At 43.5% G+C, this 27448-nt stretch overlaps 1 protein-coding gene and 1 long non-coding RNA gene across 18 annotated transcripts in view; one reads left to right on the top strand and one right to left on the bottom strand.

The window, feature by feature from the left end:
- The window catches only part of Fbxo34 (F-box protein 34), a 59430-nt gene that overhangs the window by 21973 nt on the left and 10009 nt on the right, over window positions 1-27448 (bottom strand). For 3 of the 17 annotated variants that reach the window (NM_001146085.1, XM_006519710.1, XM_006519712.4), the window contains exon 2: window positions 9120-9196. The exons of 5 other annotated variants lie outside the window; for them this stretch is intronic. Coding sequence is in view for 2 of the 12 variants with exons in the window: in XM_006519710.1 (XP_006519773.1) it covers window positions 9120-9169 (50 nt within the window). In the remaining 10 variants the exon portion in view is untranslated. Of the gene's footprint in view, window positions 1-760; window positions 934-2543; window positions 2726-4857; window positions 5005-9115; window positions 9199-27448 lie in introns of those variants that run through there. 9 more of the 17 variants (XM_006519713.1, XM_006519720.1, XM_006519722.1 and 6 more) reach the window with 7 other exon arrangements.
- On the top strand, window positions 1781-7046 carry Gm35166. The gene is made up of 2 exons (XR_383410.3): window positions 1781-1859; window positions 6666-7046. It is a non-coding gene; the product is annotated as a predicted gene, 35166 (long non-coding RNA).

Here is a 27448-nt window from a genome sequence, read left to right as displayed (position 1 = left end):
TATTATTGAAAAGAAAGCTATACCTTTAAAAATGCAAAGATTAAAAGGTATCAAGAAACCTAATTAAATACCCTTTATGAGATCAAACTGGTTTATTACATATCCTCTTTAGGTGATACAACTGAATATCTTTAATATGCTGGTGCTCATATTGCTTTGAATTTGTAATAGTTTTCCTGACTGCCCTAAAGCTTTCTAGATGCTCATTTCATGAGTTATGTTTCTCCCAAAGATGCCTGCTTGGGATTGGAGAGCCAGCCAGCCAAGTGCTTGTCACAAAGCATGAAGAACTGAGCTCACACCTCAGCACTCACACAGACCCCAGCAAAGGCGGTGTAAACCCAGGGCCCGGGAGTTAAAACAATCCCCGGAGCTCCAAAGCTGGCCCACCTATTCAAATAGTAGAGAAATCCAATTTCAAAAAATGAGTGGGGAGTGGCTTGTATCCCTAGCCCATCTACTTTTGAAATAAATGTTATCTCACTGACTTAATTGTTAGTGCTTTCGATCCTAAGAACAGCACAGGCTAATGGCTGAGGTGCGGCTTTGTTGGCTGAGTACTGGCTTGCTTAACTAACATGCACAAAGCTCTGGATTGCTCTCCAGACCACATAAACTTGGCCTGATGGTGCACACCTGTAATCCTAGCTGGCATTTGGGAGGCAGAACCCAACACCACAGAAATACACAAGATGCATGCAAGCATACATCCCTAAACATCCCTTTGAGATTATAGCTGTGGGTCAAGAATACACCTTACCATAATGTTTTCAAGAATATTCTGCATTTTAAAGATGTCCCATGGCACTCAAGCAGTTTGGGACCTACTCTCCTTCAGCTCATTAATGTTCTCACTGCATCCATGTGCCTCAGCAGATCATCAACCCACACTTCTAGTCAGTGCACTAGTATTTTCATTCTCCATATGCATAGCTGTAAAATAAGCATCAAAAACTCAGCACTCCCAAATAAAAATCCTCATGCCCTTTGCACATTCCAAATTCTGAAATCTTCCCCATTTTAATAAACAGAAACATTATTTTTCCACCTGTTAACACCCAAAGCCCTGTTCTTGGGCCCCTTTTCCTCTTCACACATCCCACTAGGTCTGCACTCAAACTTTAATGAAGTCAACCACCATTTGCCACTGTCCGCTGCTGCCCTCTGTTCTATAAGCCACCACTGTTTCATTTTGTTCCCTTCATCTATTCATTCTGTTCCCTTCATCAACAAACAGCCTTGCTCCATGCTGAGATCTGAGAAATGCACTTCAAAATTTCGACCGCCATGTTCAGATGAAAGACTGTGGGGCCCACCCACATGGGCAACTTGGCCCAAGTAAAATCACTTTCATGTTTGTCTCATGTGACTATTTTCCTAAACCTCTGCCAGATAGCTGTTTCCAAGATGGACTGGGAAGGAGACAGGGGACGGTAATGATGCTTAACAGGAAGTTATCAGGTTATCCTCAGGCACCTGTAAGAAGCCCGCCTGGATCTGTTTTGAAGCCTCCATAAGGTGACAAAAGTCCAACTCAAGGGACTGTCCTTCCTGTGCAATATACCTTAGCTGTGCTGCCATATTTGTAAGTTAAGGACATTTAGATATACCCTGAACAGGTCACACTGTCAAGTCTACAAGAAGGCATTTGGACTTTTTTGTTTTTTAGGTTTTGTTTTGTTTTTTTAATTCTCCTGAAAGCAATAGAACAGAGAACCCTACCTCAGAATAAGCAGATGCCTTGTTACCATGGCAACAAACCACTCTGCTGAAAGTGCAGAGCATTCTGGAGCTTTGTTCTTATTAGGAATGAGCTAGGACCAAGAGAACCAACTTTAGAGTATATCTATAAACATAAGGTGATACTTTTTTGACTCTAACAAAAATTTTACATTGTCTGGTTACAGGAAACAAGAGTAAGAAGACCAAAGAAAACAAAAGTGTTGGGCTGTGCTTGTTACGTACAGCTAGCTCTACTCCATCACGGAGCTCAGCGTCATAGATATTCAGAGTCAAAACATACTAGGAAATAGAAAAGGTTCCCAGGCAATGGTCTTTTTTTTTTTTTTTTTTTTCCCGAGACAGGGTTTCTCTGTGTAGCCCTGGCTGTCCTGGAACTCACTTTGTAGACCAGTCTGGCCTCGAACTCAGAAATCCGCCTGCCTCTGCCTCCTGAGTGCTGGGATTAAAGGCCTGCGCCACCACGCCCGGTTTCGGGCAATGGTCTTGTTGCAAATAAAGATCCACTAAGGTAAGATATGGAAGCAGGAAAAGCAAAGGGTCATGTGTGCTGGTCCTGAAATGCAGACCGTGTTGAGAAGCTATCCCACAAGCTCAGAGGAAGTGACACTCAGCACTGCATAGTGGAGCTTGTGCCCCTTAGGCTGAAGCCCTAGTCTCCAGGGTCATTGTATCTGGAGTGAGACTTAAGGGATCATTAGATCAATTAAATGGAGAGGCAGAAACAGACCTGTACCCTGTTTAAAAAAAAAAAAACGGCTGAGAACTTTCCCTTCCCGAAACTGACAAAACCCCCAGCTTACCCGGAGGCTACTTCCCACTGGGCTCACTCAGATCTCAGGCACAAGTACTTAGGGCAGCTAGAAAATCGAAGTGGCATGCCTTTGGCAGCACTGCTCAAGTCTGTCGTTGGGAGACATCTGGGGATAGTATCCTGGGAGGACAACCAAGTATTCCTGGAAGTAAGATCCTTTCTGACCAGTCACTGAGGAAAAAGCAAAGTCCCATCAGCTTCTACAAGCAAATGTCTTAAGATTCTTTTACATCACAAAGTTCATGCCCTACAATTCACCAATGGAGAAACGCTAAAGGCATGCCTTGTTATTTTCTTTTGCCTGTTTTATTTTATTTAGAAAATACCATGTGTCATGGTGGGCATATGGAGGTTAAAATGGCTCTCCTTCCACCACAGGAGGAGACACGGGGATCAAACGGGTCATCAGGCCTAGCACAGCACCGTAAACTGCTGAGCCATCTTGACAAGTCTACTTTGTCTACTTCATATTTGGTTTTTCTCAAAGATGAATAAAAACAAGATTACAGCATTAGCAAGTTGACCCAAATGAAAACTATTTTAGTGAATCATAGAGATATTTTTAATGGTTCAACCCACACTGGTTTCTTTTTCGTTGCTATGTTCCCATTTTATGTGACCATCTGCATAGCAACAGTACTTCAGCTTTAACAGAAGTTTTAACAAAACCATGACTGTGCATTAAGAACTTTCTCACCGTAGAGCTTTAAGGACTTTTGAGACTTAGAGACTAGGTCTCAGTATGTCACCTTGGGCAGACTCAAACATGATCTTCCTGCCTAAGTTCCAGAACAGCCAGCCCTACACAGGGTTCCTTATCTAGGGAAGAAAAGAAAAAAGTGTCTACTGCGAACCTGTGAACAGAGACCCCAAGCTGGCACATTCCTGCCATCCTGACTGTTGGAAGTGCTCTGTGAAAGCAACTGGGAGCAGGCTCAGGCTCTCCCACCATGGCTACCCACATTACCTCTAAGGCTAACAGAAGAGCTTGCTAAGGGGTCTGCTCAACTACACGCTGTCCTAGCCACAAGGCCCAGGGCCTGGAGAAGCTTTTCAAACCTGCAGTAATGGCAGTGATGGACTGTTTCCTGGTATGCACAAGGTTCCAAGCTCAATCCTCACTCCAGCAAAAGTAAAATAAGAAAAGCCCGGTATAGGTCTCTCTAGACCATGTTTTCAAAGGTCCCTCGTTATTTATAGATTCTGTATTTCAAATTCACATAGGCAATGCCAAGGCAAATGCAGGCCAGTTTCATAACCAAGAATATCCCACTTTTTCACTGAAGGAAATCTGATGAACACAATTCAAGGTGATTTTTCACATGGAGAAAGTTCTGGAGGAGGTCCTTCCAGACACCACAGATGATGGTCTTGAACATACGCTTGTAAAGAAACTTGGACCAATCCTCTTGCCCACCCCTTCCTTCCAAAAAGAGAAGCATTTCTGAGGAAAGCACTGGGAATTACAAGGTCTGAAAACAGCAATTAGCCATGTCTAGTCTGACCTAGATTTCATCACATCAGCTAGGGGTAAGAACAACAACAACAACAATAACAAAAACCTCTCGCCTGCAAAAGACAATAGTGTCAGAAGACTGAAAAGAGGAACAGAGACTGTAAAAACCTAGCAACTGGATACTCTTATAAGTAGATCTTTACTGTAGTTACTGAAGGGACAATGGGTCCCATAGACTCAAGTATTTGAATGCTCGTTTTCCTGGTTGGTTAAACTGTTTGGGAAGGTTTAGGAGGCGCGGCCTTGCTGGAGGAAGTGTGTTACTGGAGGGCTTTCTCTCTCTGCCTCTGTTCAGAGTGGTGGCTCTAGTGCCATGCCTGTTTGCTGGCTGCCATGTTCCCACCATGATGGATTCGCCCTCTGAAACTGTAAGCAGGCCCCCAGTTAAATGTCCTTTCTTAAAAGTTGCCTTTGTCATGGTGTCTCCTTACAGCAACAGAACAGAAACTAAAACCACCACCATTCCTCACAATGTTGAATGCCCACTTTCACCTGGGTCCATGTGGAATCCACATGTACGGTGTTGCAAGGGACTCTGAGGTATCTACTCACGTTAGTTACAATAGTTATTGTCTCAAACCACAAACATCTTCTGAAAAATTAAACCATGTGTGTGAAACATAGGTATTTAGCTCAGTGGTAACCTAACACGCAAGACCCTGGGTTCAATATTCAGCACAGAAACAAACAACCAAAACAAAACCAAAAAAGAGGTAAGATGTACTCCTTAATAGAGGAATCTAAGAATTTAATTGACCCAGAAGTTTACACCCTCATTCCTTCTCACCTCCTTTCCTTTTCATATGTTTTGAGACTGAGTGCCAAGCTTGTTTTAATCTGTAATGATCGTTCTGCCTCTGTCTCTGAAGTTCTGTTTCCATTTTAAATCATCACCTTGTTTCCCATGGCATTTCTTCACTGGTCATGCATGGATCTGTCAGTAAAAACAAGGCAGGAGAATGTGCAGTAGTGGAATATGACATGGCCTGCCTGCTCTGAAGTGAAGGGCACTGGCCGTCTTAGCAGGCCATTCCCATGATGCCTAAGACCCAAACTCTCACTAGAGTAAAGCAGTTAACTGCCTACCAGAGTGGATGTGAGTGACTGGGTCACTCGAGCCAGCCACTGACGGACAACTGGAATCGCTAAGGAATTAGCAACAGTGAGATATCACGGTTCCAGCTCTTCTGAAGAGCAAACAGTGTGCTCTGACACTGCTTCCTCTTCCCACATACTCATAAGCAAACAAGCAACCACAGGTCATTCAGTTTTCCAAAAAGCCCTCGACTGCAACTGCTGGGGGCCGATCTTCTCTGCCCCTGGGTGGGTTATGAGCTTGGCCTCAGCATGCTGATAAACCTCATACGATAGATATTGCATCAAGAATGGTTTCTCTCCAGTTATTGGGGCATCGGCTCATCCCGGGACTTGAGCAAGAGTCTCCCCAGAAACAGGGGTCTTTCACAACCACTACAGATACACTTCAAGAAAGTGAAAAATTCCCCTCCACAATAAGCAAAGTCTTTTCCTGACTTGCAAACCAATTGGAGGTTGGCCAGGCTTATTTCGAAATCCCTTTAATAGCTGAAGTCATTTACCTATTTTATCAAGAATTTCTGGAAACAAAAACATGAGGTAAAGGACTCGGATGCTGAAGAACACTGAGTTAGCTGTAAGGTAAACATCAGAGAACATCATCCCAAAGCCACAGAAACAGGAAGTCAAGGACAAGAGCTGCTTCAGTGATTAAGCGCTAGCCTGACAAGTGTGAGGACCAGATGCCCAGCCCTCAGTTAGGGAATGCCAGGCAGGCTGGCCAGCTGCCTGTAATCTCAGCACTTGGGAGGCAGAGACACACAGACTCCTGGGCAAGCTGGATGGCTAGGCTAGCCAGAATTGGTGAGCTCTAGGTTCAAAGAGAGATCCTGCATCAATAACTAGAAGGTGATGAAAGATAATATGAACATATGTGTGTTCACACACATACACACACCTAACAATTCAAACAAACAGGTAGCAGGAGAAGGCTAAAATGGAATGGCCAACATCTTCCTGAGACATTATCCGATTTCTCTCTCTTTTGTCACAGTATACTTATCTGCCCTTCCCCCTTCCCCCCCTTGCAATACGCTGTGGGTCCTCTGAGAGCGTTACAACAGATGGTTCTCTGGACTTCAGAGGTGATGAGAGGTAACGCTGCAGAGCTGGGCATGCTGACATGCTAAATAAAACTTAAAACTATAAAAGCAATCTCAAAACCAGGGTCTCTAACTTGCTTCCATCTCTGGAGTTCCTAATCTGACTAAAGTTCTTCCATAAGGAATGGCAGTCCTAAGTTCTCCTCCCTATAACCTGGAGAACAGGAAAGAGTGACTTTCAGGAAAAGATGGCTGGGATAACACTATGTCCAGAGCTCAGATGAACTTTGCCCCTGACTGTTATTGTCTGTTCTTGGTGGCTATTAATCTTCCCTTAAAACCATTTACTCAAAATACTCAAAAACTGCATGTATCCTCAGCTTCCAGTGTCCCTAGGAAGAATATACAAAAATGTGCATGCCTTTTCTCTTGCTAATCTATTGTGGTTTGTCACCAGAACTCAATTTTGGAGCCTTCAGAGAGGAAGAGAAGTTCCTCTAACACCTGCACAGTGATCAAGTACAGAGACCCTGGCCCAGGATATACAGTAAAGTGGTAAACACCCAACAAACGTGTGTCTCTGCAGCGTGTGCTGACTCAGTGGTGCAAGCGTCTTACTGAAGTGTCCCAAGCTATCGAATGTTACTTATTACTCAGGCCAAAGTTAACAAACTCACAAGCACATGCATCGCCAAGGAAAGCAGAGGAGGAGAAGAGGCGCCGTGTGACTGGAGCTGCAGACTGTTGGGAGCACCGTGTGGGTGCTGGGGATTGGGCTTGGGTCCTCAGGTCTCTTAACTGCTAAGCCATCTTTCCATTAAATGTTTCTTTCATATGAGCTGCCTTTAACATATCATTGACCGTAGCTCCATCTACCAATGCTCTTCTTAAAAGGCTAACAGTCACTTTGAGGGAAATGGGAAGTCACTAGGGAATTCAATCACAGAAAAAAAAAAAAAAAAAGTAAGACACCTCCAAACGAAATCTGGCAGGTTACCCAACAGTGGAACTTAACATTAGCTGTTAAGTCCTATTTGCATATTTAGAGCTTTCCTATCCAATTCCACCATGAAACAAGAAATCAAGAATTTAGACATCTCTAAACCGGTTGTGGTGGCACACGCCTTTAATCCCAGCACTCAGAAGGCAGAGGCAGGTAGATTTCTGAGTTCGAGGCCAGCCTGGTCTACAGAGTGAGTTCCAGGACAGCAGGGCTACACAGAGAAACCCTGTCTCAAAAAAAAAAAAAAAAAAAGAGTTTAGATGTCTCCAGAATAAAGATAAAATAAGGAGACAAGGGAAGTGGGGCAGGACTCTAATGTGAGCACTTGGGAGGCAGAGGCAGGAGGGTCTTAGATCATCACCAGCCTCTGCAGCACAACAGCCACCATGGAAGGAAAAGAAGGCAAGATGGGAGGGAGATCTACCAGAAGAGTCGAGCACAAGAATCTCATGACCGCAAATGTAACAAGAGTGGAGGGAAAGGAGAGAAAGAAACTACATCCTCAATAGTAAAAATAAAAACACTGTATGATATGTTCAGAAAATCCAGTGACCTGTGTTCAAAATAAAACTAAGAGAAACTGAAAAAAAGAAGGAAAGCCACCAACAAAATGATTAGGCCACAGTTCCCTGATGACAGGCTCCCTCAGCGCCAGTGCCCTCAGTACTATCCGACAGAAACATTTCACACACTGAGGCTGAAGAACCAATCACACAGGCAGGACTCAGCTAGGCAGGGCAGCTCAGCTCTGTGATCTTGGCACTTGGCAGACTCAAGCGGAGAGCCCCAACTATGAAGTCAGTTCCATTAGAGAGTTCCAGATAGCCTAAGATCCAGAAAGATCCTGTCCAAACAACAGCAACAAAATACATTCAAATGGCTTTGGGCTTCAAGCAACCAAAAAGCAAGAGAAAACTATAAGACAACATTTCTTTACGAAGAGGGAGGGAAGAAAGGAAGGTAGAGTGTCGGAGGCAAACTTTTCAAACTAGAGACTATATCCAGCTAACAATAAGGGCGGGGTGAGCCATCTTCAGACATTATGGAGAAGGGGACGTAAAATGCTGCACTCCAAAAGTGCTTCTTTGACACACCCAGAACTGGTCATACAAAGAGACTGTACATCTGTTCTGATGGTTACTTGACTGAATGGACCTCTGGTGCCTGGGAAGATATTTTCTGAAAGACTTGAATGAGTGAAGACTTGCCTGTGTTGTGCGTGGACGACACTGTCCACAGCCTGGATCAAATCAAAAGGGGCAAAAAGCTGTGCAGCACCCTTCACTCACACACACACACACACACACACACACACACACACACACACACACATGCGTGCGCGAGCCACCATCCGACATGCCTTCCCTTCACTTCCTTAAGTCAGGCGCTGTTGCAGTGACACAAAGGGCAGCTCACAGCCCCGTGCAAACAGGAATGGCTCTGAAAAGCTCGTCTTCTATAGCGACATTTACATTTCTCTCCACTCACAAACAGTGGGCAGAGGTACAGGTGTTTCTGGCAGACACTCACTTTTTATCCTTTCAGTCTATTAAAATAGACTGGTGTACACAGACATTACCCGGAGGCTGCTGCAGCTCTTGCTTGACCTCCCACTGCCCTCCCACAGCCTGCTCCACTTTACTTTTCCCAGAAGGCCCAAGCCCCTAGCCCTCTTGCTTTACTCTGAGTCCCACACGAAAACATGCAAGGTTCCTCTACTTAGGTGTGTGATAAAGCTCTATGTTCTTTCTGTTATCTACCAGTTGTTGGTATATTTGATGGACTAAAGATGTATCAAGTGTCGACAAAAGTTTAACTTTCTCAAGCAGAGACCAGGAGAGTACGTTTTACTATAATCAAAGACTGACTAGGCTGCGCACCATTGTGGGTAGGACAGAGCTCACCTACCATGCAGAGTCTTGGGTTTGATGTCCATCGATGGGACATGTCAAGAGCATGGAGGAAGACAGCAGGGGTCATGGGATCTAAACCAAAATAAAGAAGACACTAAACAAGAAATCCAGTACAAGCAGGCAGTGCTATCTTCCAGCTGCTGGTGGCAGGACAGTACAACACCAGCAGATGATCCCAGTGACAGTGAGTGTCCGGGAATACGGAGCATCAGAGCACTCGAGAGCACCGTTCCTGAGACGACGCTGGAAAAGCTAGGCTACATTAGTCAAAATGGAAAATTAAATAAATAGATAAATGCCAGAGGAAAAAAATTAGTTTTATGAAAGTGACACTAACTTAGCTAAACTTTCAGTCTAATATATAAACATTCGAGGACAATCTAAGCAGACTGCTAACTACCTACAGTAAAAGGACAGAGAACAAAAACATCTCTGGGGATGAGGAAAAGCGTTAGCTCCTCACAGCTAAGGCTGACAACTCAACAGTTAGAATATGAGTGTTATTAATGTTCAAGCATGGCGGCAAAAGCGCTGGGAAGGAGGCGACAAGAGGTCAAGAAAGGGTGTGCTGAGGAACACTGAGGTGAGATGGCATGGTGCTAATACCCGATCTGGGCACTTAGGAGGCTGAGGGAGGAAGGTGGCCATGAGCTTGAGGTCAGGCTGAGCATCAGGCAGAGCAGGACCCTGTGAACAAAGAATGACTAAGCCCAAGTGTCGCCTTCAGGCAAAGTCAGCTCTGAAAAGCACACTTGCTTGTGAAATGCTGTCCTTCAAAGCTGCGCTTGCAGAGATATGGAATAAGCTGCATGCATTTAATATTTAAATTAGAAATACAAAATATGAATATATCAAGCATCTAACTAGTTAAGTCTTAATTCCTTTGGAAAAGGTTTTTAGTTTTAACTGTGTGCGTGGCTGCATATAGCTGAGTGCAGGTGGGTACTAAGAACCACGCCCCACCCTCTGCAGGAGTGCAATTCTCTTGTCCTCTGCCACCTCCTTCACCTCACCCTTGTGACTCCTTTTTATAGTAATCAAGAATTTCCTCTAAAAGAAATTTTCTTTTTTAATAATAATATAAGTTTCTACAACAAAAATGTATTACTGAATAAAACTACAGCTGTCTGATTCTGTGTTATTCCAAATTATCTGCAACCCAAGTTGTTTTTAATGGTTTTATTCCTATGGCACATGGCATACCCAACTCACCTCGGGAACAGAGGAAGTTAGCTACCTCAATAGTTCATGCATTTGGCAACACTTTAGTTCCTTCAAGACAGTATTCAGAGCACTAAGAAGGGATATTTTTACTTAATATTGTATGAGAAGTTAAAATTATCAATTCGGTAAATCCTCAAATGTCCCCTAAGATGGCCACAACTTTGATCTTTAACTTTTCTTTCTTTCTTTCTTCCTTTTTTTTTTGTTTTTTGTTTTGTTCTTTCTTTTTCCTTTTCAAGATAAGGTTTCTCAGTGTAGCCCTGGCTGTCCTAGAACTTGATCTGTAGACCAGGCTGGCCTCAAACTCACAGAGATCTGCCAGCTTCTGCCTTCCGAGTGCTGGAATCAAAGGTGTGTGGTACCACTGCCCTGCCAACTTTGATCTTTTCATACTGTTATTATTTCCAACCCTGAAGATAACATTTTTAGTATGTAAATATAACCTGAAATATAAAATGTACTGTTTTAACTGAGACACCATTTGTTTCTAGTTTACACAGTTACATAACTTCTAAACAAACTTGTTTGTATTATTTCAGAGTGTGTGTATTACGGCACACGTGTGGAGGTCAGAAGACATCTTTTTTTGGAATCAATTAATTCTTCCCTTCCACCATGGAGTCAAGGGATCAAACTCAGGTCATCAGAGCTGTGCAGCGTCAGCTCTTATTGGCTGAGCCTATGGCTTTATGAAGCTTTAAAGTTGATTCCTACTTAGATAGAAACATTACCATGGCCTGAGTTTTCTAACCACAATTCAGACAGTAATGCTGTTTCCAGACAGGATGGCAGGGCCCCATGACAGGGACCCACGATGGCATCATCATTACAGAGGAACCTGCTGAACAGAGCTAGATGAGACGATATGCGAACTACAGTCCAACCCTAAGGGTGACTCGGTTTGTTTTAATCTGGATTTATTGTCACCTCTGGATTTAAGGGAAACTGGTTCCATAGCTTGATATGTTAGTGGGCAGTAGGTTATGTTAATTTTAAAAACCTAACATTAAAAAATGCTGTTGTTCTTAGCATACAAGTAAGATAAGCAAACACAAAGGCAGCCTGCCTTTCTCATCCTCTTTTGGCCTAAGGATGCTAACCACTACCTTGTCTGCATTACTAATTAGTAACTCCTGGGGTGAAAGAGCAGCATCTGTAAGCTCATCAGCACTCCCCGCTTCTACTTTAACAAGGAGAAAATAATACCACAGCTTGAAATGCTGCTTACATTTCTTTTCAAAGGCGGCTACCAGGGCCTGGAGCGATGGCTCAGGCTCAGAGAGCTTGCTGTTCTACTAGAGGACTGAGTTCAGTTCCTGGCACCCATGTTATGTGGTTTACAACAGGCTGGAACTCTATCTCCTGTAAGTCAGATGTCCTCTGTGGCTTCCTTGGGTACCTGTGCACATGTGGTATACACTCACACAGACACACTTACACATAAATAACAACAGATTTTTTTGTTTTTTAAAACAAAAGTGCTACAAGATTTTTTTTTTTGAAACAGAGTTTTTCTATGTAGCTCTAGAACTGCCCTGTCCAAGCTGGCTTTGAACTCAGAGATCTGCCTGCCTCTGTCTCCCTAGTGTTGGGATTGAAGGTGTGTGCCACCACACCCAGCTTAAATATGTTTTTCTAATGGAAAATTAGGTTTTCCAATTTCTACAAAGACCATAACTCTAGCTCAGCATCTGGTGTCATTCTAACCTGTTAGGCCTGCAGTAGGTTTGGTGAGGAGCCCTGGCCTCTGGCTCCGAGGAGCCCACCTTTTCCCTGGGTAAGAGATGGGTGCCACTTCCATCAAATCCCATCTCACCAGCCTGGAAAAAAAAGCACACGGTTTTGTTCAGTTTGGAAACAGTTTGCTTTTTTCCATCCTGAGTTTTCCTAAACTATTTCAAGGCTCGGACAATCCTGCTGATGACTAAGTCTGCTCCTGGGAACAGCTGCCTCATTATCACTATTAAAAACAGTCACTCCTAATACCTGACTGATAAGGATCTGGAAACTCATTGTAACTTGGGGAATGCAAATCCCACCCTACCCAGTCTAAAGATAAACTCGTTCCGCTTGGAATAATGGCTCACTACTCAACAACTCCAGCAGTATTTGTGTTCCAATCAAGCTGAAAGTTTTCCGTATATTCTTATTAATATTAAGATTTTATTGCTATTTCCTTCCTTTAAAAGCAGCTAATCAGGACTTACTGCCACTCCCTGGTCCCTCTCTCATTCAGGAACAAGTGCCCTGGTACTTTTAGGGTAAAGCAACTTCCCAACTGACCTCCTGTTTCAGAAGTACTTTGTACAGTACATGTGATGTGTGGTAACTTTTGTTCTTGGCAAGCTAATTCTGTCTGGAAAACCAACAGGAGAGAACCTCAAGGGTCCTTTTCCTACACCCATCAAAACGGACAACTACTTCCAATCTTCAATTTTTCCAGAAATGTATCCAAAATCGGGATAAATAAAATCAATGAAAAGAAACAGAAGAAAAGTAGACAATCTCGTGCACACATTTATTTATCTTCACTTTAATCCTCTGCCTTATGTAATATGAAGAAATGCGACATAAGCATAGATTATCATTCTGGAACCCCCAAATTCATTCTGCTAGAGGGGATTCCATAATCCATTCACAGAACACTACCCCTAAACCACAACTAACCTGAGCCATTTAATCCCTAATCTTTAGTCCAGAGGACTGCAATAAATTCCTCCGGCAGAGCCTTTAGCTCCTCTCAGCATATTTTAAACTAAAGAGTATGTGTGTAGTCACAGAAGAAAATCAGTTATAATATTCAGTGGAGGAACTCAGACATGCTAGCAAGCACTCTAGTACAAGGCCAGCCCAGTTTCCCAGCCCACTCCACAAGCCAGGGTCGCTGTGTGACTCTGACTGGCCTGAGTCTCAGCTCCTCCTGTCTCTGCTTCCGCTTGTTCCTTTTTAACAAATTAACTCGCAGGCTCTAATAACAGTTTATGACTTTAATTTTTAACATGACGAGCATTGAATATTTACAAGATATCTGCATCAAGCAAGATGTGACAGGTGATTACTTCTGCTCAACAAGAGGGAAACCATGACTGGCACTGGAAACCTAGCTGGCTATGCAGTCCTAGTGAAGTCAGAGAACTCACAACCACTATTTTACTAAACAGTATAATCCTACCAACAACCTAAACAAGTCATTATACCTACAAGTATAGTTTTCCTCCCTCGTGGCGCATGCCTTTAATCCCAGCACTCAGGACGCAGAGGCAGGCGGATTTCTGAGTTCCAGGCCAGCCTGGTCTACAGAGTGAGTTCCAGGACAGCCAGGGCTATACAGAGAAACTCTGTCTCGAAAAACAAAAAAACAAACAAGCAAACAAACAAAAAACCCAAAACTTTTCTTTACAACAGACAGGAGACAACTAAAGAAAGCCACACCCAGTCCAAATGCACAGTTGTGGAGCACAGTTCCCATGGATACAGCTACACAACACTCCCACACCTAAGACTAAGCAAACACTGCACAAAGGTGGAAAGACTGTTACAAGCTAGATCAGGGTATCTACTGTGAGACTGTGTCTCCAGTAATAGCAGAATCTACACCCATAAGTCTCACCAATGGGCTGGTGAGATGGCTCAGTGGGTAAGAGCACCCGACTGCTCTTCCGAAGGTCCAAAGTTCAAATCCCAGCAACCACATGGTGGCTCACAACCATCGGTAATGAGATCTGACGCCCTCTTCTGGAGTGTCTGAAGACAGCTACAGTGTACTTACATATAATAAATAAATAAATCTTAAAAAAAAAAAAAAAGTCTCACCAACATGACTGCCTAAACATGAGCTGAACCAGAATGACACCAAAAGACAGGACAAATAGGGGGAGGGGCAGAGCCCACAAAGCCTCAACCCCATACATAGAACCGTAGGCAACTAGGGAGAGCTGAGGCGCTCCTCCCCAGTGAAGAGTGTAACAACTGGTTACCCAATATCACATGGCCAGCCCTGAACACATACACCAGCAACATCGTACAGACTGTATGTTATATTTAGGAATATATATGCTTACATATACATATATGTATGTAACAACAATTACTGAAAAATAAACCATGAACTTGAAAGACAGTAAGGAGATCCAGATATGTGCAGGGTTTGGAGGGAGAAGAATGAAGGGAGAAATACAATTATATTATCTCAAACATAATTTATTTTTATTTTATTTTATTTTTTTTAGTTTTTCGAGACAGGGTTTCTCTGTGTAGCCCTGGCTGTCTGGAACTCACTCTGTAGACCAGGCCGGCCTTGAACTCAGAAATCTGCCTGCCTCTGCTTCCCAAGTGCTGGGATTAAAGTTAAAGGCATGCGCCACCCCTGCCTGGCTCAAAAATAAATTTTTAAAAGGGAGTAATTACACCTTCTATTGATAACAATGTCAAAGGTATTGCTAACACTGTTAGATTTTCTTCTGAAAATCAGATCCTCAAATCTAGTAATAATACTTACGATACGGTATAAAAAACAATATACTTAAGCTGGGAAAATTTTTCCTTAAAAATTAATGAAAGCAAGTACTGTTTTGTGATGCTTTTCACAATCCAAATACAGGTACAGTCCCACACCCTCAAGCTCTTAAAATACACTCAGCAGGCCAGCAAGATGGCTCACTAAGTCAACAAGCACACCTGATACCCAAACTCAACTCAGAAAAGCCCAGTAGAAGAGGGGAACCGGCTCCGGAAAGCTGTCTTCTGACTTCCACATGTGTGCTGGCAATGTCCACACATATACACACTAGAAATGCAGTAAGACTGAAAAACCCACAATCAGTGTGGATCATTTAAGGAGGTAGTGGTGATCATCTCCCACAGTCTCCTCACTTAAGAAAGAATGTACGCTACTGACTGCCTGAAGCATTTAAGCCCCTAAGTACTGGATGCTGTTGTATAGTAAACCACCATTTTCTTCGGATCCTCAAATCTAGTGATAATACTTACGATACGGTATAAAAAACAATATACTTAAGCTGGGAAAAAAACAACATAGTCTTAGCTTGTACCTTAACTCCATACATATAAAATGAAGACAACTACCAGATTGTAAAATAATTGTAATTTGAAATGTAAACTGTAAAACTTGATTACTACCACAGTGCTGCTCTCCCACCCCATCTTTTTCTGTTTTCAGTTTCTCCGTGTAGCCCTGGCTGTCCTGGAACTGTAGACCAGTGTCTTAGTTAGGGTGTTACTGCTGTGAACAGACACCATGACCAAGGCAACTCTTATAAAAGACAATATTTAATTGGGGCTGGCTTACAGATTCAGAGGTTCAGTCCATTATCATATCAAGGCAGGAGCATGGCAGCATCCAGGCAGGCATGGTGCAGGCAAAGCTGAAAGTTCTACATCTTCATCTGAAGGCTGCTACTGGAAAACTGGCTTCCAAGCAGCTAGGACTAGGGTATTAAGTAACACACCTACGCCAACAAGGCCACATTTCCTAATAGTAGGAAATTACTACATCTCCACTCACTGGCCCAAGCATATACAAACCAACACATTCCACTCCCTGGCCCCCATAGGTTTGTTCAAACATATGAGTCTATGGGGACCACACCTAAACATAGCATAATGCAAAGTGCATTTAGTCCAACTTCAAAATTCCCCATAATCTATAGCAGTCTCAATAATGATAAAAGTCTGAAGTTCAAGATCTTTTCTGAGATTCATCCAATCACTTAACTGTAATCCCCAAAGCAAGACAGGAAACCAGCTGGGCAAACTCCAAACTCTGCAACTCCTTATCTGATGTCAAAGTAGTCTTTATATCTCCAACTCCTTTCTCTCTGTTAGCAGCTTTCCTCAGCAGATTGCCCATGGCTCTGGAATCTCAAACATATGAGATATGGTCTCCAAGGCAACTTCAATGTTACAGCTTCTTGTTTCAATGTCTGGGATCTACACGTGATGATCTGAGCTCCTCCAAAGGGCTGGAGTCACTTCTCCAGTTCTGCCCTCTGTAGCACTCTAAGCACAGGATGATCCACTCCACTGCTGCTGCTGTTCTTGGTGATCATCCCATGGTAATGGCATCTCCAATACACTGGGGTCTTCTGTAACTGGGCTTCACCAATAGCCTCTCATGGGCTCTCTTCATAGTGTGAAGCCTCAAATCCTTTGCATGGCTCCTTCAGTCCTGGGCTGTTAACTGCAGCTGAGGTTGTACCTTCACCAATGGCATTCCATGGCCTCTCACAGTGCCAAGCCTCAGCTGCTTTTCATGACCCCTTCATGCCTTCAAAATCAGTACCATCTGAGTGACTCTTACACATTACCAAGTACAGCTGTAGCATGAGGTTCAACCTTGGGTATCTCTGGAACACAGCTCCTTTGTGATCTCAGAAAATTCTTCCCAGAAGATTTCACCTCAGTGATGCTGGTTTCTTCTTAATCACTGTTAACTTATTAGCTCCAGATAACTAGCACCAATTGTCCCAGTAGTCCCTTCTATTTTTCACTCTAGAGCCAGAGCCACATGGCCAAAGCTGCCATGTTCTGCTTTTTTGGCTGGAACATGCCCCACCCCCTTATTCTATTACCAGCTTTCTGTTTTCTGCCTAAGCTTGGCTTTTCTTTAACTTACTCTGTAAATTGACCTGAACTCGGAGATCTGCATGGCTGTCTCTTGTAACGCTGGATTAAAGGTGTGTACCACCATGCCTGGATCTAAATTTAGCTGGGTAGGATCTTGCCCCAAAGCCCCACTCCCTTAATTTGTTATCTCCTAGAACACAGGATTCAGCTCCATCTCACGTCCTGGTGCCCCTTTAGTACTCAAACCATATATTTTATATTTTTCTTTTCTCAGCTTGCTACACTTGTTCAAAATGTTCTTCAAGAGACTTAACCAGAGAACAAAAGTCTCTGCTGGACTTTTTTGAGACTTCCTTTGCCAATGCAATTAATATAAATCTCTTTACCTTAGCTTCAGGTGAAGCCTCTTTGGACAAGGGCAAAAAGCAGCCATGTTCTTCACCAAAATACTACAAAAGCAGTCTCTAGGCCACATACTGAAAATTTTCACTGGAACCTCTTGGGCCAGGTCTGCCCAGTTCAAATCATTCTCAGCAACAAAGTCTTCCATATTCCTACTAGGATGGCCCACTAAGCCCCATTTAAAGCATTCCACCGCTTTCCAAATCCAAAGTCCCTAAATTCATATTCTTCCAGACAAAAGCATGGTCAGGCCTATCACAGCAATACCCTAGTCCTAATACCAACTTCTTCTGTTTTAGTTAGGGTTTTACTGCTGTGAACAGACAGTATGATGAAGGCAACTCTTATAAATGACAACATTTAATTAGGGCTGGCTTATACAGTTCAGAGGTTCAGTCCATCATCATCAAGGCAGGAGCATGGCAGTGTCCAGGCAGGCATGGTGCAGGAGAGCTGAGAGTTCAGTATCTTCATCTGAAAGCGGCTAGTGGAAAACTGGCTTCCAAGCAGCTAGGACTAGGGTATTAAGTGATACGCCTACTCCAACAAGGCCACATTTCCTAATAGTGCCACTCACTGGCCCAAGCATATACAAGCCATTACAACTAGGCTGGTCTAGAACTCACAGAGAACCTCCTGCCTCTGCCTCCCGAGTGCTGGGTAGCCTAGCAACTGCCACTACACCCCTATGCTACATTCTCAAACTAGGGTTATTACAGTGTGTTCCCTGAGAAACCAAAGGTATTACTCTTTCTCTCTATGTGTACCAAGTCATCAAATTCTGATTTACTTCATATATTCAATATTTTGTCATCCAGTGGATTTCCCAACAGACAAACTGACCCTAGAAGTCAGTCCCTTAAAGTAAAGGTTTAAGAAGGGGGAGAGGGGCTGGGACTTAGCATCCCAGTAGCAAAGCACTAGCCCAGCGAGTGCAAAGTGCTGCCTCTCACCTTCAGACAACAAAAACCCATGAACAGAACACATAAAGGTGATTTGATGAAATAAATGAATATAAGAATGAACTGGCTTTATGTGCCTGCAACTCTAAGCAAAATACCTGTTTTCTCTGATTCTCCATCTGTCAGTCAGTAAAATGGGAATAAATGCTAATAGCCACACAGGGTACCATGAAGGACTCTCTCCTAAATGGGCCAGTAAGCATGTATCACAGAGGTAACCTTCTGAAGCAATGAGGAACATTTCCTGAGTTCCACACCGTAGATGTTTACATTGATTCTCTACATCATTTATTAGATATAATAGAGGGTCAGGTGCCATGCCACATGCCAGGAATCCTAGCTTAGCAAAGGCAAGAATATCTCCACAGGCCTAAGGCCAACCTGGCCTACACAGTGAGTCCCTGTCTCATAACAAAAGTTTAAGAGAAAATAGAACTATAATAAAATATGACATAATTGTCTCATGTCACCAAAGAATTTCTCCATTACTTAAATTCAGCAAACAGCAATTACTTTTTTCATAGAGACTGATGTTTTTAAATTTTTATGTGGTATGGGTGTTTTGTCTTCATGCATGCCACCTTGTGCCCGTAGAGGCCAGAAGAAGGTGTTAAAACCTCTGTGTGCTGGAGTTAAAGGTGAGTGGGCTGAGTCGCCAACTGAGTGCTGAGAACTGAATCCCAAGCCCTTAGGAGAGCAGCTGGAACTCTTAGCTGCTAAGCCAACTCTCCAGCCCCAGAACCTCCTTGTTTGAAAGGAAATAACAGCTGGGCATGGTGGCACACACCCTGTAAGCCCAGCACTCAGGAGGCCAAGGCAGAAAGATCCTGATTCAAGGCCTACCTAGGTAATATAACAAGCCAGCCTCATACAAACAGGACTAAATGCAGTAAAACTCTCTCTCTCTCCCTCCCCTTCCCTCTCTCTGACTGATTTGATTAGACAGTAGTAATGTACTTTAACAAGGGAAATTACTAGTCTACTGTGCCGGCACATGCCTAATCCTAGCATTCAAGGCTGCGGCAGGATTGCTGTTGTGAGTCTAAGGCCATGTATGATCTACATAGCCAGTTTCAGGTTACAGAGGATGTGGGTTTGAATGAGAATGGCCCCTATCGGCTCATAAATTTGAATGCTTAGTCCTTGGTAGAACTCTTTTGGGAAGGATTAGAACAGTGGTTCTCAACCTGTGGGTTATGACTTCTATGGCAAATCTCTATCTCCAAATAGTTACATTATGATTCATAACAGAAGCTAAATTACAGTTATGAAGTGGCAACACAATTTTATGGCTGGGGGTCATCACAACATGAGGAACTGTATTGAAAGGTTTCAGCATTAGGAAGACTGTGAACCACTGGATTAGGAGTTGTGATCATGTTGGAGGAGTAGTATTATTACAGGGGTGGGCACTGAGGTTTCAAAAGCCCAGAGCCCCTTCTCTCTCTGCCTGCTGCCTGTGCATAAATAAGCTCTCTACGAGCATCAGGCCTTCCTGCTTGCTACCATGCTCCTGGCCAAGTGGTCATGGACCCACCCTCTGAAACTGTAAGCAAGCCTCCAATTAAATGTTCTTATAAGTTGCCTTGGTCTTCGAGTCTCTTCATAGCAATAGAAAAGTAACTAAGAGATACACAGAAAAAACTGTCTCAAACAAAACAAACAACAACAAAAAACTCAAAGAGTGAGTATCACACAAAGGGGTTAAATTCTAAACCAGAAAAAAAGGAAACAAACATTTGAAGGACAAGGGTCACACACAATTATTCAGTGCTTAAGTATTTAAACACACAATTAAACTCACACAAGTAAGGCCATTTAACTTTCCACACATTTGCTTTGCTTATCACTATGAAAAGAATTCAAAGAGAGAGAAAAACCAGCCAGGGTAACTCGGTAAGACAAAAAAAAAAAAAAAAAAAAAAAAAGCCAGCGTGGTTAGAAGTATTGTACACAATACAGTTTAAGTGACGGCACAAACACATTTTAGTTGACAGGAACTCTACAGAAACTACAGTAGACCGGTCGTTCAGGAACAAACCAGAGGTGCAGAGGTGCAGAGCAGATTTTGTTAAACACTGGGAGCAGAGCTCCTGCTGTGCCCTGTTATTTGTGGTAGTAACTACACGCTGTAAAGACAGTGGCAGTTGTTATGAGGGACACGTCACGGGGTGCCACAGCACAAACTCCACAGTCCTGATTAATTATAATCAGCCTTCCTTTCATGAGAGCAAAGGCTGTAGCCAAACGACGGGGGAGATCACATGTAACAATCCTGGAATTAGCTAATGATAGAAGAAAAACTGACCCTCTGCAGACAAAGTGCACTTTCTCCTTTACACAGTAAACATTTTACTACTTGAAAAGCAGTATCAGAGAAAGGCTTCCTTTTTCAAAGCCATAAGTCCTGTTTCTAACACAAAGAGTTGAAAGATCATCTATTATTTCCTTCTATCATTTGTAAACTGACATTCCATGTATTGGATGCTACTGTGAGATCTACTTTTCACAAGGATGCGTGCAGAAGCAGCTCGAGCAGCGCCTTTCAGACACTCAGGTGCTGCCGTTCTGCCTTCCCTCTCTCTGTCAGATGACGTCTGCAGCTTTAGGCAAGAGTGTTTTAACTCAACCCTACGGGCTGGAGAGATGGCCCTGGATAATGAGCACTGGCTGCTCTTCCAGTTTCGGTTCCCAGCACCCACATGCAGCTCACACGCTGCCATTGGTTCCAGGGGATCTGATGCCCTCTTTTGTCCTGCACAGGCACCAGTTACTCAATGCACACACATTGAGGGCAAACAGTCATGTCGTTAGTTGGTCTGTTGCTATGGATACAAACGCTATATCCTGAACCCCAAGATCAGGTTGCCCTCCAGATGAGTGCATCTTACCATGCACTGGCCTGTGTTGTATAACTTAAAGCTATTGCTTGTGGTTGGGAGGTGGAGACAGAAAGGACCTGAGAATCGAGTGAGTGGTCTCGAGACTGACCATGTGAAAAGAAGACTGTGGGGGGAGGGGAGAAGGAGAGTAAAAACAAATCAAGTTCCATCGTTTGCCAAAATACACATAGCAAAGCTCTTCTCAATTATACATCACAAGTGAGTGGGAGTTTTTGTTTTAGGAGTTTTCAGTCGGGGTCTCACTGTGCCCCAAGTTAGCCTGTCACTCATCCGTATAACAGGCTGGCCTAAAACTCACAGTAATCCTCTTGATGAACCCTCCCAGGTTCTGGGAGTACATGTGTGAACCACCATATCAGGCTTGGAAGTAAGTCATCTTAGAATAACAAAATAAGTAACTTAAAAAAAAAATCAGTATTCTACACATTTAAGACCAACTTAATGGTCTAAAAACTAGCTTAACTGACAGAGCACAGCACACAAAAGACAACCATTTCAACTAACCCCTGCCACACACACACACTCAAGTACAGAAACTGCTATTCTTTACAAACCGTGGAAGTTGTGGCTTGCATATTTTGTGGGAGTTTTGTGGCTGGTTTGCAGTTGACTTCTATTGCTCAAAAAAACACTTATGTTTAATTAGACAGTCCAAACAGTCTTAGAAGTATTTTCACAGATTAGAGTGACAATAATTGTGCCAGTGCCCTGGAAGACCAATGCTCCTACTACTGAACATACAGCACTGGGCCCTGGAGGACCAGTGCTCCCACTACTGACAGCATGAAAGTGCAACACTCAAATGCACAGCAGCTTTTTAGTTTTTACTGGTAGAATGAAACCCATAGCAAACACTACAACTATAAGCATAATCATATACCTAGAGCCAGTTCCATTAGAATTGAGGTATTTACTAACTTGAGCCATATGTCACAATAACTAAGCAATAAATCTAAACATTTTTTCAGTAGAAAAATCATTTGTATAATTTTCTTATACAGAATCCTAAGTTTAACACATATGTTCTTTTTAAAAGATGTTTCAAGGCCTTTAATTGTGCATTTTGAAATATACATGTGTATATGTTAAATGAGGGCATCTATTTCTCTATGACTTAGCTTAATCTAGAATCCTCAATTCCTCTAATGACTCTATGTTTAAAGCCCAGCAGTGCACCTGCCTTAGCTTGGCTAACACACTCATTATTACTTTATAATACCAGTCTACTGATCACCTCCATCCATCCTAGCAATGCCCCTGCCCCTCTACTTGAGTCTCAGGCAGGCACCTGACCCATGCGATTATTTATCAACATGAGAATTCTCCTCCTCCAGAGATTAAGGATGCAGATTTGTGTGACAAACCCTACATCACTGCAGGGGTGATTCTGATGCTAAGGTCCTATTCCCCAATTGGTTCTTGATCTATCAGTAAAGATGTCACTGGCCAATTGCTGGGCAGAAGGAATAGGCAGGTTCTCTGGGTCCCGCAGGCAAGCTGGCAGATGCAGGAGAGAAAAGGAAAAAAGGAAAGGGGAGTTCTCCACACTTCAGAGGGAGAAGCCAAGCAGCCATGTGAGATCTCCGGCCACAGGCTGCTTCTCCAGGTGGGAGGTTGGAGTGCTAAGCTGGAAGCACTGGTAAAGGTATGATAGCTGAGGCAAATCGGAGGCACCCAGCAGTTGAGCCAAGAAGGCAAGATGAAATTATCAACTGTGTGAGTGTGTCAGATTCAATGTTCTCTGGGAAGGGGCTGGTAGTGCAGCCTGTTCCCGCAGTTTAGGCTTAGGTGGCAAAGCTACATGCTACACATCATTTTTTAAAGTTAGAGTAGTTAAAGGCTAAAGGCAAAACTTTTCAAAGTCTGCTCTGACATAAAATTTAGCACTGCAGAACAAAGAGTGATAACATGCTAGGAAATGCATGCTCTTTACCAGTGAGAATAATTAGAAAGCTCTCCCTTGGTACTGACTGGAGGTAACACCCAGTGGCCTAAAAGTGGGGTGATGGCTTAGTTTCTCAGAAGGGAACACAGAACCCTGTAAACATGGGACGTTTCAACAGTTTCATAAATTCCTAACCTGAGCCAAGAGTGACAAAGCCTTCGAGTCTGAGAGTGCACACATTAGAACACACAGCAGCCACAGAACCCAGCCATATAAACCCAGAGACCAAGTTCTGCCAACTAAGAGAGACAATGATAATATTCATGTGCAAAGCCCCATCATTAAGCTATAATCAACTCCTGGCAAAATTAATATTTCAGTGCCTACCTTTAAAACTAGAAAATGTGTTCAAATAGGTGTTTAACCATTCTCCATTTTGTAGGAAGTCTCTTTAAGTTCTCAGACTTGTTATCTTGGTATCTCCTTCAAATCTGCCTTTCTCCTTTTACTATCTGGATTGCCAGGCTTTGACTATGGCCCCCAGTGCTGCAAATGTGATCCTACTCCAGCACCTTGGAAAGTGACAAGGACTATGAAGAGGTGCTCCGGGGTGGCTTTGCCTCTGGAACATCAAGACAGTTCTCTAGCTGTGAGTTATTTGTGGAAACAAAGCAAGCCCAACCCATTCCTGTCTCTAAAACAAATCTCTCCCTCCCAAACCTTCCTACTATTGTAAAGTCATCTATCAGGTGGTCTTCACCAGAGCTAAGCCAAGTCCAGAACTATGCTTGGAACCTCCAGAACTCTGAGAAAAAGAAACACTTCCTAAGTCTTAGAGTCTTAGAGTGCCTGGTGTACACATTTCAAATCCCAGCACTCAGAAGGTAGAGCTAGGAAGTCAGGAGTTCAAGGCTTGCCTGGGCTACTTAGTTAGGACTGTTGGAAACAAAGGTGCTAGGTGCTTATAATTAAGTTGGCATGGTGCTTGCCTACCCCTCTTTCCACCCCCCCCCCTTGCCTCCAACTGACTGATGTTAGGGAGGTGAAGCACGAGAGAGCTAGGAAGCTCAAAGGAAAATCAACAATAGCAACTTACATAGTGTGGTCAGCACAGCCTTTCCTGAGGTGATGGATGAGAAAAGAGTATAAACCAGTTAGATCTGTCTAAGGACAGCAATCTAGATACAGAAGCACCCACACACCACAGTGCAGGTGCTTGCTGCTCTGGTCAGTTGGGTCGTGGTGGGTGTGACAAGTGACCATATCAGATGCTCCCAGTAGCTTCTACCTCCAGTTTCCCTAAAAAGTATGTGCTGGATAAACATATGGACAATACATACACACACACACACACACACACACACACACACACACACTTGGTGTTTATACTCTTTATATCTGTGTGAGGGTGTTGGATCCACTAGAAATTGAGTTACAGACAGTTCTGAGTTGCCATGTAGGTGCTGGGAATTGAACTCAGGTCCTCTGGAAGAGCAGTCAATAGATTTAACCGCTGAGCCATCTCTGCTGAGCCATCTCCCAGTCCCATAAAAACCCAACCCAAACCAACGAACCAAACAAACCTACCACCACCACCAAACAGTTGTGGCACACTCTTTTAATCCCAGCTCTTGGGAGGTTGAGGCAGGTGGATCTCAGTGAGTTCGAGGTCAGACTGGTCTACAGAGTTAGTTACAGGACAGCCAGGGCTACACAGAGAAACCCTGTCTCGAAAAAAATAAAAGAACCAAACTGGCCCCAAATTACATTTTTTTTTTCCTCATTCACCTGAGTGGAAAAATTATAGGCATACCCTACCACACCCAGCAGAGCAATGTACCTGAAATGCACTTGAAAACCTCAGTAGTCCACTAAGGAACTTTAGCATTTTATGATCTCTGAACCCATCTGAACTGGAGAGTAAAAGCAAAATTTAGAGAATCACAACAAATATCATTATACAAAAATATGCATATTTCTGTAACAGAAAACCAAACCAAACATGTGCTTATCACTCTGATTTTCCTCTTCAGGCTAAAAGAATGAGAAATCACAGCCCAGGGATGCTAAAGCGGGTGGCCTGTGAATACAGGTTTCTACAGGTGCAGAGTGTACATGGGGAAAATTGACAATACAGGGAAATACAATAAAGGTAAGTGAGCCTGACGCCCTCACCCAGTTTTTATTTTCTCTGACCCAGTCTCAAGCTCCTAGAGTCCAGTGGTCGATCCCCTTCCTCTCAGCCTCCCCTGCAGCTGGAACTGCAGGCATACTGACACACTAAGCTTACTTGACTTTACAATTAAGGTAATGACTCTGGGAAACTATTACTTCCTATCTTCCTATCAGCTCACTGTGAGGTATTTAATCTGCTTTATATCAACCATTAGCTTCCCGTCAGGACTAAACTAAGTACAACGTAATGTGCTTTATGTGTCATCCAACTTAGCATGACATCAGCTTGATGTATAGCCTGCATTTTCAAGCCATTGTCAATACACTGGGGCACTAGGATGGAATTACTTGTCTACCTAGCTTATTGGGCAAATTAGAGCTGGCCGTGGCCGTTATTCTTTCATACTTACGGGAATGGCAAATATAAAAACTGTGACAGCGAGAAAAGGCAGGTGTGTTCTCCAGCTGCTGCTTCTGACTGAGCAGCTCAACGTCTAGGGATCCGTCCACAACACAGCACAGAAGCAAGGGCTCTGTTTGCAACAGAGGAAAATGGTAACGCCTACATTTCCTAGCCTTCCTTTCTTCTGATGTGGCCATAACATTCTACCTAAGACCACCACTGTGGACGGCTAGAAACCTTCCTGTTAAAAAAGGTTAGCTCGCAGCCTTTGCTCTTTGACCCACGCTGCCTGGAGTGAGTCCACCTGAAGATCCAGAGGATCTTCAGAGGTCACAGAGGACTTGGACCACACTGGAAGAGAACGAGCCTACACAACCTGAAAGGTGAGTGTGTGTGTGGGGGGGTAGGAGACAGATGGACACACTAGATGCCTCTTCTACCATCACAGCACTTGTTACATGAGTACAGACAAGAGAGAGCGCGCCCTGAGCCATCGGTGCCTGTGCAGGAATGGGTATCACACCTTCACTAGCTGATAGGGAAGAGCAGGCATTACAAACACTACCCCAGGCCTCTGTGCTCCCAAGCTCCTGCATCAGAAATGTTTGGCTTTAACCCACTGGTCAGGCTTCCTATCTCACAAACGCTTTGTGTAAAGATTGACAAAAATGTTAGAGAGAGAGAGAGAGAGAGGGAGAGAGAGAGAGACAGACACAGACAGAGAGAGAGAAAAGAGCAAAGTACCATATATTTCTTTAAAAATTTTTGGTTTATTTTCATTTTATGAATGTTTGCCTGAATGTGTGTATGTGCATCACATGCATGTCTATTAGAACCTCTGGAACTGTGTTTATAGACCTACCACATGGGTGCTGGAAATTGAACACAGGTCTTCTGAAAGAGCAATAAGTGCTTTTAATCACAATGCAATCTCTCCAGCCCCTTATTTACTTATCTCCTTCTTCTTACAGAAAAGTGTTAGGAGAAAGACAAGAGAGGCGTCCTCTGACAGAGTAAGCCCCCAGACTTTGAAAGTGCTGACTCAGCATTATGTGTGTGGCCACAGCACCTACCCCTTACAACAGGCCTACAAGCCACACTGAGGCCCAGCCAGCCAGCCCCTGCTGCTAACAGGCAGCACACTCCCAGGAGCCAACAAAAATGAAATGGAAATAAAACATAGGTTAATGGTGGGGAGAGAGAGAATGAAGGGTAAAATGTTTAAGGCAAGAGAACAGAATGTGTGCTGAAAGAACAGGCAAGACACAAGCAAGCCTGCTGTTTCTACTGAGGGGAACAGGCACCCGACAGACAGGATGAGAAAATGCATGGCTAGCAGACCAACCATGTAAGCACAAGACCTAGCCAAAACTGTTTTTTCAAAAGTCATAGCTTTAGATAATCCTGCATGGAGTTAATTACCCTAAGAACCACTATGTCATAGCCAGTGTTCTATTGCTGTGAACACCATGACCAGGACAACTCTTTTTTTAGTTGTGTGTTCCCCCACCCACACACATACATGGAGACAGGGTTTCTCTGTGTAGCCCTGGCTGTCCTAGAACTCACTTTGGAGACCAGGCTGGCCTCAAACTCAGAAATCTGCCTGCCTCTGCCTCCCAAGTGCTGGGATTAAAGGCGTGCAGCACCACTGCCAGGCGACTTTTTTTTTTAAAAGCATTTAATTGGGGCTGGCTTACGATTTCAGAGGTTTAGTCCACTATCATCATGGTGTGACAGTGTGCAGGAGAAGGAGCCGAGAGTTCTACATCCAGATCCACAGGC

The sequence above is a fragment of the Mus musculus genome, chromosome 14 (genome assembly GCF_000001635.26).
Source record: "Mus musculus strain C57BL/6J chromosome 14, GRCm38.p6 C57BL/6J".
Lineage (NCBI taxonomy): Eukaryota > Metazoa > Chordata > Mammalia > Rodentia > Muridae > Mus > Mus musculus.
Note: the sequence above shows the minus strand (reverse complement) of the source record. Positions and strands in the feature narration are given on the sequence as shown.